Source organism: Vulpes lagopus, chromosome 7 (assembly GCF_018345385.1).
Source record: "Vulpes lagopus strain Blue_001 chromosome 7, ASM1834538v1, whole genome shotgun sequence".
NCBI classification, from domain to species: Eukaryota; Metazoa; Chordata; class Mammalia; order Carnivora; family Canidae; genus Vulpes; species Vulpes lagopus.
Window position 1 is genome coordinate 81,932,520 of NC_054830.1, and position 17,307 is coordinate 81,949,826.

The following is a 17,307-nucleotide window of genomic DNA, read 5'->3' on the forward strand; positions in this document are numbered from 1 at the left end:
ACAATGTTGTAAAAGTGTTTTGGAATAGTTGATGTGAAATATTAGGAGTAGTTATTTTCTGTACAGCTATATAGTGTGTTTCTTGTTGATAAAAGCTGTGTAGGATTGAGGGGATTTCTTTCCCAGTGGTAAACATCAGAAGAAAAAAAAAATGGAAATGAGTGTAGAGAGGGTAACCTAGAGATACACAATACAATTCCCCAGGTCTAGATTCCCAAATAAAAATAATCATAATAGTAACTAAATTGAATGCCTCACGTGTTATTTCATACAATCCTCAGAACAGTACTAAAAGATTAGCATTATTAGCCTCATTTCTCAAATCAGAAAATTTAAATTCTGAGAGGTTATAATAACTTAGCAGAGGCCACACAAATAGTAACAGGTGGAATCAGGATCTGAATCCACATGTGATTTCAAAGCCTGTGCTTAGAACTGCTCCTAACGGGCCCCTGGCTGGCTCACTCAGAAGAGCATATGACTCTGAACTTGGTGCCATGAGTTCAAGCCCCACATTGGGTGTAGAGATTACTTAAATAAATGAAACTTAAAAACCAACATCTACTCCAACCGATATTGCACTGTATGTCAACTAACAAAATTTAAATAAAAGAACTAATAAAGCTAAGGGAACATAAATATTTCTTCTTTCAATTCTTTGCAGGGCAGTAGAAAGCAGCCAAGAGGGAAAATAAATTTAATGAACAAACATAATCACAGGTCAGAATTACCCAGAAGGGAAAAAAAAAAAAAAAAAGAAAAAGAAAAAAAGAAAAAAAAAAAAAAAAAAAAGAATTACCCAGAAGGGGTTCAGAAGCTTTTGGATTCCCTGTCATTTGTCTCCCCAAAGAGTGAGAGCTGCTTAAGGGTAGTCTTGTCACCTTTATATAATAGGGATTGCTTCTATGACAGTAACCTGTACTACATGTGATTGTTGGGAGCAAGGATTTGGTTTGCTTTGGGAGCCTCCCATCTTCTTCAGATACCCTACCAACATCTGTGTTTTCAGGCTGATAACTCCCATGTCTACATTTTCTTTTTCTTTTTTCTTTTTTATCTTAACCACGTCTATATTTTCTGAACAGTTTAGCAGATTTTAAGAACATAGGCTTTGATATTAGAGGTTTGAGTTTGAATCCTCATCCAACCACTTATCACTGAGAATGTTCAGGGGTTGGTACTCATCATTAAGTCTGAACATTAACATCACTTGGGCAAGTTACCCTAAGCTTTTTAAGACTTGATTTTCTTCATCTGTAACATGAATACTTCAGAGTTTCACTGAGAAGATTAAATGAAATAATGCATAGTGGCTGCTGTATTGAAAATGCTTAATGCTTAGGGGCACCTGGGTGGCTCAGTCAGTTAAATTTTTTTTTTTTTTTTAAGATTTTATTTATTCATGAGACACACAGAGACGGTGGCCGAAACATAGGCAGAGAGAGAAGCAGAGAAGCAGGCTCCCTGCTGGTAGCCTGATGCAGGACTCCATCTCAGGACCCCAGCATCATGACCTGAGCCAAAGGCAGATGTTCAACCACTGAACCACATAGGTGCCCAAATGTCCAGCTCTTGATTTTGTCTCGGGTCATGATCTCGGGGTTGTGAGATTGAGCCTCATGTTGGGCCCTGTGCTGAGCGTGGAGCCTGCTTATGATTTTCTCTCTGCCCCTCCTCCCCCTAAAAAAAAGAAAATGCTCAATACTTGTTAACCGATGTTAATGTTATACTTAATGATGAGTACCAACCCCTGAATATTCTACCTCAGACTCAGTATATTCATACTCATCACTTTTCTTCCAAGACCCTCTGCCCCATTGGCATATATTTCTGAATGCTTCTACCTTCCACACAGGTGCATGGTCAGAAAACTAAGACTCCTCTTAGGATCTTATCTCCTTAGATTACCAAGCCATGTTGATACTGTTTTCTAAAATATCTCTTATAAACATTGTATGTTACCTATACTTTAGTAATTAAAACAAAACAACCATCTTAGATACAATTTCTTTCTTTCTTTTTTTTCTTAAAGATTTATTTATTCATGAGACACACAGAGAGGCAGACACAGGCAGAGGGAGAAACAGGCTCCATGCAGGGAGCCTGATGTGGGACTCAATCCTGGGACTCTAGGATCATGCCCTGGGCTGAAGGCAGGCGCGCTAAACTGCTGAGCCACCCAGGGATGCCCTACAATTTCTTTTCTACTCTGCTGGTGTACTTATCATCTATATCTTGAATAACCCCTAATATCCTTCCGTATTTTTCTCTGCTTCTGTTCTTGTCTTCTCCAATCCAGTCTTTTTTGTTCTTTAAGATTTTATTTATTTGACACGGAGATAGAGCACAAACAGTGGGAGTGGCAGGCAGAGGGAGGGGGAAAAGCATGCTTCCCACTAAGCAGGGAACCCAATGCAGGGCTCAATCCCAGAATCCTGGGATTGAGAACCTGCACCAAAGACAGATGCTTAACTGACTGAGCCACCTAGGCACCCCTTCTCCAATCGAGTCCTCATGATGCTGCCAAACTCGTTCTTTAAATAATTTTTTCCTTATTAAAGAAATATGAGTTTATCATAAGAAATTTTTTAATATGGATTAAAAAGGCAGTAAGAATTATCAATCTCTCTATCCAGGGACAACTACTGTTAATATTTTAAAATATATCTTAACAGTCATTATTCAGTGCATATCTTTTTATTTGGTTAAAATGGGATCATACAAAGGGATGAATATATAGATAAATATACCAGGTATAATAAAATGTTGATGGTAGACTATACTTGTAATTAAACAGTTCATTATAAAACTCAGTATTTAAAAAAAATACTAATAAAATAAATATTTCAGTGTGCTTGAATTTTTCACAATAAAACTTGTATAGTTTTATTTTTTTAATTTGCATAATAAACCATGCATAGTTCTGTCTCCAGATGTGTCCTTCTCTCTGGCCTTTTTTAGATTTCACATGTAATAAAACCTCTGCTTTGAATCTTTGCCCATAAGCCTTATGAAGCCAACAAATTAGATGATATTTCTCTCAAGTTAGATAATTTTTATTATGAAGCACTCAGGAGATTTGCAATGTGGAAAGGGTACCTTTTAGTCTAAAGGAGAGTTGTCAAATAACTTTACTAGAAAGGATTTTTTCAATTTTTTAAAAATTATTATGTTTATTTTTAAGTAGGCTCCGTGCCCAGCCTGGAGCCCAACATGGGGCTTGAACTCATGACCCTGAGATCAAGAGTGGCATGCTGTACCAACTGAGCCAGCCAGGTGCCCCAAACATGGGAATTATGGTCCCTCTGGGTCCATGGAAAGCCTTCAAGAGGTTCATGAACCTCCTTGAAATTGTACAATGTGGTGTTTTGTGTATTTTTCTAGATAAAGGAGTCTTTAACATTCCTAGGTCTCTTAGAGGCATGTAAGAGTCAAAAAAGATTAAGTACCACTGATTTAAGGTAGAGGTTCCCCAACGCTACTGCCCAGCAGACATCACCTGTACATGCATGCCCAAGTGATCTAAGCATTTGACTTGGAAAATTACTTAGCATTCTCAAACTATATAATGCTCTCTTTTAAAAAAAATATCACCGGGACGCCTGGGTGGCTCAGCAGTTGAGTGTCTGCCTTTGGCTTAGGGTGTGATGCCAGAGTTCCTTGATTGAGTACCACATCGTGCTCCCTGCATGGAGCCTGCTTCTCCCTCTGCCTGTGTCTCTGCCTCTCTCTCTCTCTCTCTCTCTTTCTCTCTCTCTGTGTCTCTCATGAATAAATAAAATCTTAAAATTTACATTAAAAAAATCTCACCAAAGATTAAACGTTACATTTAACTCCTACATTTTAGTTGAATCATCCTCTTGACGTAGCTATTAATATATATTGTTCTTTTTGTAGTGGGGCACCTGACCAGGTTCAGCACATATGAGGATAGTGCACAAAGAGCTAGACTAAGAAAGTACATCTTGGTTTCTGTAGGACTGTCCCATGGAGAGTTGGGTATGTCTGACATCTGTGGTCTCTCCTTGCCCTGTAGGCTCACGGGATGGCTCTATGGGACTCTGGGAGGTGACAGACGATGTGTTGACCAAAAGTGATGCAAGTCACAATGTATCACGGGTCCCTGTGTATGCTCACATCACTCACAAGGCCTTAAAGGACATTCCCAAGGAGGACACAAACCCTGACAACTGCAAGGTCCGGGCTTTGGCCTTCAACAACAAGAACAAGGTATGAGGTCACCAAAGAGGAAGGCTGTTTCTCTTGCTTCAACTTCTTGGCTTATATCTTGGCACTTTGCTTCTCTTCCCAAGTCAGTTCTTGCTACATAGTTTAGTTCTGAGCCCATGGAAGATTGAAGGCTGAGGGTTGCTGGTAAGAAATTATAACTGAGATTGTGAAACCCAGCCCTTGCATTGAGTTGTGCAGTATTTCTCTGGAGGGTCTGTATTTGTGGGTCAGCCTCTCAGAGTTACCTCAGAGCCACCTGTTTTTTACTATCTCTCATTTGCACATGCCTTTGCTGGTGCTCTATTTTGGGTGTGATTTTCATAAATCCCTCCAAAAATGATTGCTCTTTCGCTTTGGTATTGTTTCTTTTTATTCTTCACTGCCTCTTCTCAACACTGCCAGCAGATCTTAACCTAATCATTGGGTCATATCTGAAACTAGGGGTATTAAGTAGAATATTGGGATGGAGACTCAGACCCCAAAGAAGAAAAAAGCTCCCAAAATCTGAATCATGCCACGATTTAGAGGGTAGTTGCCTTAGTCTCCTATCTCATGGCCACAATTATTCCTTAGAGATAGATTTAGATCCTCCACTCATAGAACTCTCAAACTGCGATTTATGAAACTGTCCTTCATACGTGTGCTCTACTGTAACTATCCAATGGGATGTCATGGGAATGATTGCATAGTAAGAGCTTTTTGAACCATGGGTGTTTACATTACTGCTAGAACCTGGCTTCCTGCTTGAGTTCTCCCAAGAAGCAACCTTGATTTAATATGGTTTAATAAGGGGATCCCTGGGTGGCTCAGCGGTTTAGCACCTGCCTTTGGCCTGGGATGTGATCCTGGGGTCCCTAGATTGTGGGGTCCCAAGATCGAGTCCCATGTCTGGTTCCCTGCAGGGAATCTGCTTCTCCCTCTGCCTGTGTCTCTGCCTCTCTCTCTCTCATGAATAAATAAATAAAGCTTTTTAAAAAATAATAATGGTTTAATAATAATTAGCTGTCCAGCTACATTTTAGAGTAAGATGATGGGCTGACAATCCCTGGCTCCCCTCCTGGAATCATGGGTTAAGAATGAAGAATGGGAGGACCCCAACCTTCAAGGTCTTCCCCTGCTTATTACCGTATATTAGTTGCTAGCTATTGAAATATAACCTGTTTTTCATTGCTCTTGTAGGAACTGGGAGCAGTATCTCTGGATGGTTATTTCCACCTCTGGAAGGCTGAAAATACACTGTCTAAGGTGTGATGAACATGACTCAGTGATTTTACCTAAAAATTCACCTTTTGGTTAAAATACTTTCATTCTTCCTGAGCCTTTTCATTCTTGTCTAAAACACCAGTTTCAGGGCACCTGGGTGGCTCAGTGGTTGAGCATCTGTGGTCAGCTCAGGTCATGATCCAGGGTCCTAGGATCAGGTCCTGTATCAGGCTTCCCTCAGGGAACCTGCTTTTCCCTCTGCCTATGTCTCTACCTCTCTGTGTCTCTCATGAATAAATAATAATAAGTAAATAAAGTCTTTAAAATAAATAAAAATAAATAATAAACCACTGGTTTCCACTGGGCATGTTACTGCACAGTGCATGGAACCCTGAGTCTGACATGCCTCTCAAGACTTTTCAAGAGATCGGAGGGGGACATTTTTTCACATTGCAAAGGACTTACTGAGAGACTCCTTTAACTAGCAGTCCTCTAGTCAAGGCTTTTAAGTATCTGCTTATGGAGATGCCTGGGTGGCTCAGTTGGTTAAGCGTTTGCCTTTGGCTTAAGTCATGATCTCAGAGTCCTGGGATTGAGTCCCTCATTGGCCTCCCTACTCCTTGGGGAGCCTGCTTCTCCTCTCCCTCTGTTTGCCACTCCCTCTGCTTGTTCTTGCTCTCTGTCAAATCAATTAATTAATTAATTAGATAGATTAGATAGATAAATAGTATTTGCTTATGGATTATTGACCGTTTGGCATATTGTAAGGGCAGGAGAACCTAAAGGTTAGAAATGACTGGCAAATCAAAAAAAAAAAGTAAAGAAAAGAAATGACTGGCAACTAAAAATCAAACTAAGATAAACAGTCTCTGAAATAATAGGTAATGAGAATATTTACAATCCTTACAAGCAATTTTTGCATAAAGTCAAACCTACCTCTGGGTTCCTCTTTTTGTCCCAGAAGCTTTTACTGCTTATTACTTCTGTGATAGACTCTTTCCCAAGAGGAAGCAGAGTTCCAGGAATTATGACTCATTCATGTCATAGCAGCCTTTGAGCTCCACTGACCTTGCTTCATGCCTGCCTTACATGCGGTAGGCATTCACTGAAGATTGGCTGAATGACAAGGATCCAGGATTAAGGCTGAGTGATATTAGCTGAGGTTGAGCCAGTTTCATGGGTGTGTTTTTTTGTAGTGTACAATTCCTGTACAACTGGGGAGCTAGGCTGAGAATAGCCAGAAAATCAGTGAGGAGGGTGGTAGCAGAGAGGGTCATGGCAGAGAACAAGAGTGTGACCTTAGCTTTCTGCCCTGAGATTATCCTTGGAAATAACCTGCCGATGTAGGCCTTTCTGTTTCTGATTATTTAATTTCAGTTTAATCTTTTTTCCTAATCCGTCCTCTTCAGTATTGAGATCTTATTACTTACTATAATCACCCTCTCTTTTCTTATTCACTTAGTAGTAGAACAGGGCTTTATTTCCTTAATCAGGGCTTGTCTTTTTGTCTCTGACTTTGTGTGGCTTGTGTATGAAGGAAGCCCACAGAATTGGGCATCTAAGAACCTTGCCCTATGTTATGCGCTCTGGTAGTGCTATGGGTGCATCACTCCTTTCTCTGTTTCAGCTCCTGTCCACCAAACTACCATATTGCCGTGAGAATGTGTGCCTGGCCTATGGTAGTGAATGGTCAGTATATGCAGTGGGCTCCCAAGCTCATGTCTCCTTCCTGGATCCACGGCAGCCATCATACAATGTCAAATCTGTTTGCTCCAGGGAGCGAGGCAGTGGTAAGAGTCCCATATGCCCCTGAGGCTTATAGCTGCATTGCAAGTGGGCTTTGATTTTCAGTTTCTATGTTGGTTTCAAAACAAGTGTAGTGATATTTATGGAACTTGGTGAAGGTGTTTAGTGACATAAGAAGGGAGGTTAATTAAAAATCTGCAAATGGCAACAGAGCTTCAAGCACCACAGGCAAATTTGTGGCCGCAGAAACTGTTAGTGGAAACCCAATAGTCAGGATTTTGATGGTTTTCATATTCTTTTCACAGATCTTGACTTCCCTGTGGTAGTTTTTTACTGGTGCCCTGTCTGAACTATAAAATTTATTTTATGCTAAAGGATGATGTGCAATGAGGAGTTTACCAAGAGCATGAGGAAACTTGAGAATGATGGGTATATTCGTTACTTTGGTTGTAGTGTAGTGTCATGGGTTTATATATATGTTAAAATTTAAAATTGTATACTTTAAATATGTACAGTATATTGTTTGTCAATTATACCTCAGTATAAAGCTAAAGAAAATACTGTTCTGACCACTGGGTGAATTCAGCTTCAACCTCCCATCTTTTATAATATATTTTCTCCAAGAGCACTCTTTCATTATCAAGGAATAAAAAGACTTATGTTTGTACTATAAGATTTCAAAGTACCTTTATCTGCCATCTTATTTCATCTTACCCAGAACCCCATAGGAAGCAGGTAGGAAAAGGTAAGGTTAGTGTTAATCCTATTTTATAGATGAGGAGACTGAAACCCAGAGCAGTTAAGTAACATGCTCAAATCACACAGATTGGTGGAAGAACAGCCATGCACTAGAACTGAGATCATTCAGATTAACAGTGTATTTTCTTCATCTCTCTGTTCCCCTTCTTGTGCAAAAATGTGGGTACATTATCTTGGAGTCTAAAAGGCACAATATGGATTACAATTTAGCCTCTCTCAAGTAGTGTTTATTTTCATGCAAATAACACAAAAGTGACTTTTGTTTTGGGGGTTTGTTTTCGATTATAGTGAAGACACTCATGTTTCAGAGCAGAAAGAATAATGTGTTCAGTGAGAGTTGTAAGGGGAAGAATAAATAGGCTTGGCTGGAATAATGTCTGCAATGAAAAGCTTTAAGAGGGGCACCTGGCTGGCTCAGTCAGTGTAGCATGTGATTCTTGTCTTGAGATTTTTGAGCTCCACATTAGATAGAGAGATTACTTTAAAAATTAAAAAAAAAAAAGAAATCTTAAAAAATTAAAAATTAAATTAAAAAATATGTATTTGTGTGTGGAGCCCAACGCAGGACCTGAACTTAGAACCCTGAGCTCAGGACCTGAGCTAAGATCAAGAATCCAACACTTAACTGACTGAGCTATCGAGGCATGCCTCTAAATATAAAATCTTTAAAAAAAAAAAAAAAAAAGGCTTAAAGAGATTTTGGTTACTATTACAGGAGTAGCTATCATGCCTAATAAGGAAATACTGATTCCACAGGTATTACTGAGCACGAGCACCTCTTATATGCCAAGAGACATCTTGTATTCCATGCCCTTACTTATCCACAGATGCAATACCAGATAAAAGGCCTCTTGCAGTGCTGTGGTAGTAGTTTTAGGTCAGATAGGAAAAATTCCTTATTAATATAATGATTTGTAAATAATGCAGGTTACCATTTCAGTACAAGTTGGAAATACAATTAGGGAGAGTTTAGAGTTAGGAAAGATGCCTCCACGATGAGTCAAGAGTAGGGGGCCAGGGAGGGAGGTTTGGGCACACTTAAGGTCTTAGGCCAAAGGCATCTTAGACCTCGTCAGGCTTCTGGCACTTCACTAAGGCTTATGGGGAGGGTTCCTTTTAGTGTATGAATGGGCATTGTGAGACCAGGGTTCTCAAGCTTTCATATGAGCTATCTGTGCCGTATATCCCTGGGAAAGGCACTGTCTGGTAGATCAAGGTGCCATGTGAGTTCAGTGCCAGAGAAATTCAGGTAGCAGACTATCAATGTGTACTCTTCCCCTATTCATTGCCCTTTATTTTTCTCTCTCTCAGGGATCCGGTCAGTGAGCTTTTATGAGCACATCATCACTGTGGGCACAGGGCAGGGCTCCCTACTGTTCTATGACATCCGAGCTCAGAGATTCCTGGAAGAGAGGCTCTCAGCTTGTTATGGGTCCAAGCCCAGACTTGCAGGGGAGAATCTGAAACTAACCACTGGCAAAGGCTGGCTGGTGAGTAAGCCCCTGCCTGACACAGTTACTGAACAGAGAAGAAAAATTATGTTCAGTCTGCCCACCTACTCCCACCCCCACTGATAACACCAGCTTCTCACATACTCCTTAGAGCAGAGAAAGGCACTTTCCCTTGATTTTGCTCTGTGTCTACATATCCATGGGAAAACTGAGGCTCAGTAAGACACACTAGTTGACTGTAGGTGATAATAGAGCAGGAAGGAGAAGGAACCTCCTCCCCCTCCCACTGTGGCTGCCATTGAATTACTAAAGAGTGGTTCTAGCTTTCCTGAGACCTTAGGTTTGTATAGCAGTTCTTCAGCCTGCTCAGTTCCTCCCTAATGTTCATTTGGAAAAATGAGGCTCCAATTCCTATGAGTACCAGTCAGAGTCTCTTGACATCAGATTAGATGCAGGACCCTCTCTCTCCTCTTAAGACCAGAAGGCATTCCTGTCCCTTCCTACCTCCTTTTCTGCCCCATGGCCTAGAGGTACTAACAGTCTCTTCTTCTTCCCATAGAATCATGATGAAACCTGGAGGAATTACTTTTCGGACATTGATTTCTTCCCCAATGCTGTTTACACCCACTGCTACGACTCGTCCGGAACGAAACTCTTTGTGGCAGGAGGCCCCCTCCCTTCAGGGCTCCATGGAAACTATGCTGGACTCTGGAGTTAATGACAACTAATTCTCCCAAAATGCAGAGATTTACACTAATTTCAATCCTTAGTTTTCTTGTTTTTTCTCTATTTTCTTCCAATTGTGTGAGGCCCTCATTTTAGTGGGAACACGAGAGTTTGCCTATGATTTAGGCACTTGACAGGAAGCTCTGTACAGATATCTGAAGTGTTTTTTATTGTTGGGGGTTTTTTTTTTTCCTTTTTTTGCTTTCGGTAATCAGAATTTTACTGTCTTTTTTTCTTTCTGGCTTCTCAACCAAACATTGTTAATTCTTATTTGTATTTTTTCTTTAAGTGACACACACTCTCCCCTCTCACTTCTTTAGGCTGGCGTAGTCATTCTCACCCTTACTTCACTCTTGAGAGGTAGGGCTCCTTTATAATTATGTGGTTGCTGTCAGACTTTCTGTGAAAGTTTGGGGGCTGTGTGTGTGTGTGTTTGTGTGTGTGAGAAAGAGAGAACTTGTGTGCCTGCAAATACTGTGTGTCACTGAAATTACCTGGAGTAAGAATTACTTGTAATTAAAATATTTATAAAAAAAAGACAAACAACTTTATTCACAGAGTCAGCTTTGGGACTAGTCTTTACTTGTTTTTTAAAGTCTAACAGCACTGATAATAGGAAGTAAAAACAGAAAAAAAACAATCACCACCAGGAAAACCCTTTGAGTTAGATTGCAGGCTTCCTGGTGACACTCACACCAGGACTCCAGAGTGATCCGTTCCCTACCTAACTTCCCAACTTTGTGTTCCCAGGTGAGAATACTTCTGTGTGTCATTTTCACTTTAACTTCCCATCTGCTTAGCCAGTGGCCACTCCCCTAAAACATCAGGGTCTCCATCCAGATGCAGTTCTGGAGGCTGCAGAAGGCTTGGTAGAATTTGGTAAAGATAATCCCCATCCCAGCCTTGCTTTACCTTCCCTCAAACAAGACCTGATCTGGTATCTCAGGGGCCTGGAGCAGGGGGCCTTAAGTTTGCTAAGTAAGATGCACATACTCAGTCCCCTTGGTTTTGGAGAGAAACTTCTCCTTTGCCTTTCTTCTAATCTCCCCAATGGGTTTTGCTTTTCTTTTCTAAATTGGGTTCAGCCAAGGAGGGTGGGGGTAAGCCGAGAGTTTATCTGTGTGTAGTGAGTGCTTCATGTGTGGAATGTTCATTTTTTTTATTACAGTGGGGCTGGAGTTGAAGCCACCTCTCCCACTCTGTTGGCTCAGCCCTGGGATGGTGGTGGGTGGCCTATAGCCAGCAACGTTGTGCATGTAAAAGCATCGATGTGACTAGTAATTTGTTCCTCCCTTGAACTGTGTTTAGTCTGAAGTTTTGAAACTTGCAGGCAACTGACCATGATGTCCAGTTATTCCTTGCTTTTTACGCATCATGTTGCAGATAGCAGCTGTTCCCACCCACAAATTCCTCCTCCATTCTAAGCACATACTCTTCTTCTGTCAACAGTCCATCCTGGGGAAAGGAAAAGTCTTATTTATTCCTGCACTCTAGTTTCTAATTTGCTCTCCCAGTTATCCCCCTCTGCTCTGGGTCTCAATGGGGAGATTGAAAAAAAGAGTGCCTTCTCCTTGGTAATGGGGGCTGCTGGGGAAGGGAGACAGCAAGTCTACCCTATCTTGGTGATACATCAGGTGCACACCACAGGTTCTAGAATTCTCATCTTCTAACCTAGATAAATAGGTGCTATAAACAGGGAATTAAGTAAAATGCTGGATACTTAGATCTTTTAATTGTCTTAATTTTTTTTCTATTATTAAACTACAGGCTGTAGATTTCTTAGTTCTCACAGAACTTCTATCATTTTAAACCAACTTGTATATTTAAAAAAAAGATCTTAAGTAGGATGTTTTGTACTGTTGCCAGACCCTCTTCTGTGATGGGTAATATGTTTGATTGTTTGAAATTTTGTTTTTAAAAATGTAGCACTTGACTTTTTGCCAAGTAAAAAAAATAAATATTATTCCAGTTGCAAAGTGGTTTGACTGAGTATGTATAGCCAAGAAGCAGCAGGAAAAGGGCCCCAAATGACTGGTTGGAAGGTTACCTTGGGGCGGCTAGGATTCTTGGAGCAGAAGAGGAACACAAGAGTTCCCTGAAAATTAGAGACTGATCAGGTGCAAACATACAAACTCTTAAGACCTGCTTGCTCCTTCTCTGCTCATGCTCTCTCGCTCTCTCAAATAAATAAAAAATTTAAAAGGATTTTGAGAGCAAGAGTACAAACCTGGGGAGTGTCAGAGGGAGAGGGAGAAGCAGGCTCCCCATCAAGCAGGGAGCCGAGGTGGGGCTCCATCCCAGGACACTGGGATCGTGACCTGAGTCACCCAGGTGCCCCATAAAATAGTTAAATACATATATTTGTGAAGGAAACCATGACCATAGGGAGCGATGCTCTTTCCAGGGCTTGTTTGAGGCCATAGCTGAGAGACAGGAAGACTGCTGAATCATACCACCTTCCTCATAGCCAATTCTGGGAGGCCTATGAGCGCTGGGCCACAGAGCCAGGCAAGCCACTATATTCCTCTGTCACATGGTACTTGTTCCTTTTTAGGCAAGTGAGATACAGCTGCCCTTTGCACCTGCCTTAGAAACTGACTAGTTGAGAATGATTGATAGAGGTAACTTACCTGTATGGTCAGAGGCCACAAAACAGGAAGGGGAAAGTGAGTTGGTTGAAGTAATTGAGAGGGCTTCCTAAGAGAAGAGCCTTTACCAAAATGAGGTTTTTAGAATACCCAATCTGATGGGTGTTTGCAAAATGCACCATGGTCAAATTCTTTCTGGGAAATGCAAATTTAAACAAAGACATGCTTCTTTACTTCCCAACCTCAAGATTTGGTTACTATAGGACTCGTGTTCATAAAACATGCTCAGAGGAAGGTGACGGGATATGGGGGGGACCTGGCCTAGGCCGCTGGCCTCCATGGAATCTTGGCCCTGCTCCTGTTTTCCAGCCAGACTTTGCAGCAAAGTATGTATCTCACAGAAAAGCTTTGTGGACTTTATAGGGTCCCTCCCTTTCCTGCCAGCAGTCCCTATTCCCAGGCCATGAAAGAATTTCCTTGTTCTCCCTCAGGCCACATTCGTCATCCCAAATGGTCTACTGGCTCCTCCCATCATATTTTGGGTTATTTTGCAGAAGGCTTTGGAAACTAATTTATCCTCTGGGTTCCTTGCCCTTGCCACTCCAAGAGTTGATTAGTATTAATCTGGCTTTCAGCGTTTGTTTTATTTTTTTTTTTAAGATTATTTATTTATTCGTGAGAGACAGAGAGAGAGAGAGAGAGAGAGGCAGAGACAAAGGAAGAGGGAGAACCAGGCTCCATGCAAGGAGCCCGATGCTGAGCTTGATCCCGGGACTCCAGGATCATGCCCTGGGCCAAAGGCAGGCACCAAACCACTGAGCCACCCAGGGATCCCCTGTTTGTTTGTTTTAAAAGATTTTATTTATGAGACACAGAGAGAGAGAGAGAGACATAGGCAGAGGGAGAAGCAGGCTCCTCAAGGGGAGCATGATGGGGGACTCGATCCCAGAACCCAAAGGCAGACACTCAATCACTGAGCCACCCAGGTGTCCCATGGCCTTCAGTGTATCTAATAAAGACTCCCAATTTAGGCTTCTCTGATGTAGTTGGCACCCAGAAAATAACAAGTCAGGGTGTGTCAAGACCCTTGCTTACCATTGGGGTCAATTGTAAGAGTCAGCCCATGACCCAAGTGTTTCCTTCTTTAAATTGGCTGATGTCTGAGAGTGAACAATGGATGGCAGTTGGGAAGGAATCATTCAATTTACTTGTTGTTAGCCACATCTCATTTCATGCTTATGTGCTGAGACAGCTTAAAGTTTTGGAAGGGTAGAAACATAGGCTAAGTCTAGAACCACCAATGAAGACAAAGTTTGGATTCCTTAGCTTGGTTCTTCTGCTCTTCAGCTCCTCCAAGCTATAATCCAGAGAAACAAATGTGAGAAGTTTGTTTCTATGCTACCACTAGAGAGAGGTGTGAACTGAGCCGCTCAAGATGGGGTTGTAAGCTCTTTTATGATTCAGCTCCCCAAGACAGGACTGTGAGCTGTCCTCTCAAATTCCTGCTGGGTTGAGCCTCTGAACACTTCTCTTGATTAGTGTGTAATTGCTGAAGTCAGAATTTTTTAAAGGATAATAATACTCATTAACTGAGTTCAGAGTCACATGTTTACTGTATTTCTTGTTAAGCACCATTCAGAGCTGTAATTAACATCCCTAGTTCTATGGACAGGAAGAAAACAAATGATCAACTTCTGTTTAAAGAAAATAAACTTACCTCAACTTGTAGCTACTTTTTTTCTTAACTGCTGGCAGCCTGAACAGAGGACTGGAAATAATAATGAGGCTCCAGGGCCAAGGCCATTTGCTTATTGCAGATAATTCTGTGCTGGTTGGGTACCATGACCCGAGGTGTGCTAATAATGTACTGCTTATATAAGGAACATCCTTCATCTTCACTACCACCACACACGCTGCTCCTTTAGGTTCTTTTGCTAAAAACACAAAATTATTGCCCCAACCACCATGCTAACTTTTCCATCATTAGATCTGTTTTCCCCCTGGGGTAGAGTAGTATTCTATCACTGATTAGAGATACTGCTGGTATTCCTATTCCCGGAAGGGGGATACAGGTCATTCCCAGGTGATGAGCAACAACTCAGAGTAAGTGGGGACCAAAAGGAGAGGGTATGGGTTCTTTTCTAGTTCCACTGCAACTGCTTGTGGCCATGACTTTGAACAAGTCTTTATCCCTCTTTAGATTGTTTTTTTCATCTTCTACGATTAGAAGTTCAGATTAAATATTAGATGATTTCCTGGGTCCTAATATCCACAACTATTCTAGTGCAGTGAAGTCTAAGAATAGGAAGCAATCCCTCCCCTCAAGCAGTTTGTCCTCAAAGCAGATAAATATGATAGCAGGGCTTGTGAAATTTTGTTATGTATCTTATTTTCCTAATGTCTTCCAATAAAACATTGAGAATTGTGGGTTGAATAGTGTCCCCTCTTAAAATCTTTTTTTTGTTTTGTTTTAAAGGGACCCTCCCTAGGGGCTCAGTGGTTGAGTGTCTGCCTTCGGCTCAGGGTGTGATCCCAGAATCTGGGATCAAGTCCCACATCCGGCTCCTTGCAGGAAGCCTGCTTCTCACTCTGCCCATGTCTCTGCCTCTCTCTTTCCCTGTCTCTCATGAATACATAAATAAATAAAATCTTTTTAAAAAAATAGTATCCCCCCCAAATTTAAGTCTACCTATAACCCCAGAATGTGACCTTATTTGGAAATAGAGTCTTTGTAGATATAACTGAGGTAAGGATCAGGATGAGATCATATTGGGTTAGGGTAGGCTCTGACTGCAATGAGAGTCTCCTATATAAGATAGAAGAAGACATACAAACAAGACAATGTGAAGAGATTGGAGTGATGTATCTTTAAGCAAAGGAACATCAGCAGCCACCAGAAGTTGGAAGAGGAAAGGAAAGATTCCCCTCTAGAGCCTTGGGAATCACATTTGAGATTCAAGAAAAAATTTTCTAAAAAAAAAGAAAAGAAAAAATTTTCTTTTGTGATAACACAAAGATGAACGATACATAATAGTGCTAAGACTTGTTAAAGGAAAAATTAAACCCCAGAACCACCCTTGATTCTGCCTGGAAAATCTTCTGTTCCTTTTAGGACCAAGGCAATAATCCCCAGACTGTTCACCCCTGGTTGCTTTTTCCTACCTATTTCAAACTGTCTGAATGTTTTATTTAAGGTTTTTATTTGGGATGCCTGAGTGGCTCAGTGGTTGAGTATCTGCATTTGGCTCAGGGTGTGATCCCAGTTCAGGAATCCAGTCCTGCATCAGGATCCCGGTGGGGCGCCTGCTTCTCCCTCTGCCTGTGTTTCTGTGTCTTTCAGACTATTCATCATGAGAGACAGAGAGAGGCAGAGACACAGACAGGGAGAAGCAAGTTCCCCACTGGAAGCCCGATGCAGAACTTGATTCCAGACCCAAAGGCAGATACTCAACCACTGAGCCACCCAAGCATCCCTGAATATTTTAAACTTTTACTCAAGATCATCTTTTCATAGAACAGATTGTAGAGTCAAGATCCTTTCCCATCCTGAGCTTATTGGCCAATAACACATGCAGCTATCTTCAGTCCTCCTTGAGAGCAGGAGATAATAGGATATCTAACTAAGGCCTGTGATACCTAAACTTGTTCTACTATAGAGTCTGCCTTGTGCTTGCCTGTGCAGATCTGGAGTTACTAGCCAGAGTGTGAGAAAGATTCCCTAAGGATTGAAGATGCATGAGTCAAGGATAGAGAATGCTTGAGTCAAGGATAGAGGATGCATGAGTCATTAGATAAAGTTAGCATTGACTTTATTGTTTCTAGGCTACTGGTTAATCTAACTGGTGCTTGTGGTCTTTATTAGAAACCCCTAGCCTATCAAAATGGATTTATTGTGTTGAAAAATTATTGATTACATTCATTGACCCAGCAGTTTCACTTATGGGAATTTTAGGAAATATTCTAGGCAAGCATACAAAGATAGATACATAAGGATGGTTTGTCATACTGTTAATTATTTTAAAAAAAAATGAAATGGAAAATAATCTGGGGTCCATGAGGGACTCAGTCAGTTAAGCCCCTGGGGTTCAGGTCATGCTCCCAGGGTCCTGGGATCAAGTCCCACATGGGCCTCTCTGCTCAGCAAAAGCCTGCTTCTCCCTCTCCCTCTGCCTGCCAGTCCCCCTGCTTGTGCTCTGTGTCCAATAAATAAAATCTTAAAAATAAAACAAAAAACCTGAAAGTTTCCTGGGTCTATTAATAAGGAAATAGTTAGGAGCACCTGGGTGGTACAGTTGGTTAACCCTCTGCCTTCAGCTTAGGTCATGATCCTGGAGTCCTAGGTTCAGACCACATGTTGCACTCCTTATTCAACAGGGAGTCTGCTTTTCCCTCTCCCTCTGATCCTCCCTCTCCCTCTGATCTACCCTCCCCGTTCTCGCCCCCCACCCATGTTCAGGCTCTCTCTCTGTCTTTCTCTCAAATAAATAAATAAATAAAATCTTTAAAAAAAAATAAAGAAATAGTTAAATTAAAATTTAAAGTATTTGCAGGTGGGGCACCTGGGTGGCTCAGTGGTTGAGCATCTGCCTTTGGCTCAAGTCCTG

The 17,307-nt window shown here is 41.3% G+C and overlaps 1 protein-coding gene across 1 annotated transcript in view; it reads left to right on the top strand.

Moving 5' to 3' along the window:
* The window catches only part of DCAF12 (DDB1 and CUL4 associated factor 12), a 29,123-nt gene extending 17,032 nt beyond the window's left edge, over positions 1–12,091 (top strand). Inside the window, exons 6-10 of the mRNA XM_041763013.1 lie at positions 4,037–4,230; positions 5,410–5,475; positions 7,061–7,223; positions 9,250–9,428; positions 9,949–12,091. Of these exons, the coding sequence (XP_041618947.1) occupies positions 4,037–4,230; positions 5,410–5,475; positions 7,061–7,223; positions 9,250–9,428; positions 9,949–10,107 (761 nt within the window). The 3' untranslated portion in view covers positions 10,108–12,091. The remainder of the gene's footprint in view (positions 1–4,036; positions 4,231–5,409; positions 5,476–7,060; positions 7,224–9,249; positions 9,429–9,948) is intronic.
* The last annotated feature ends 5,216 nt before the right edge of the window (positions 12,092–17,307 follow it).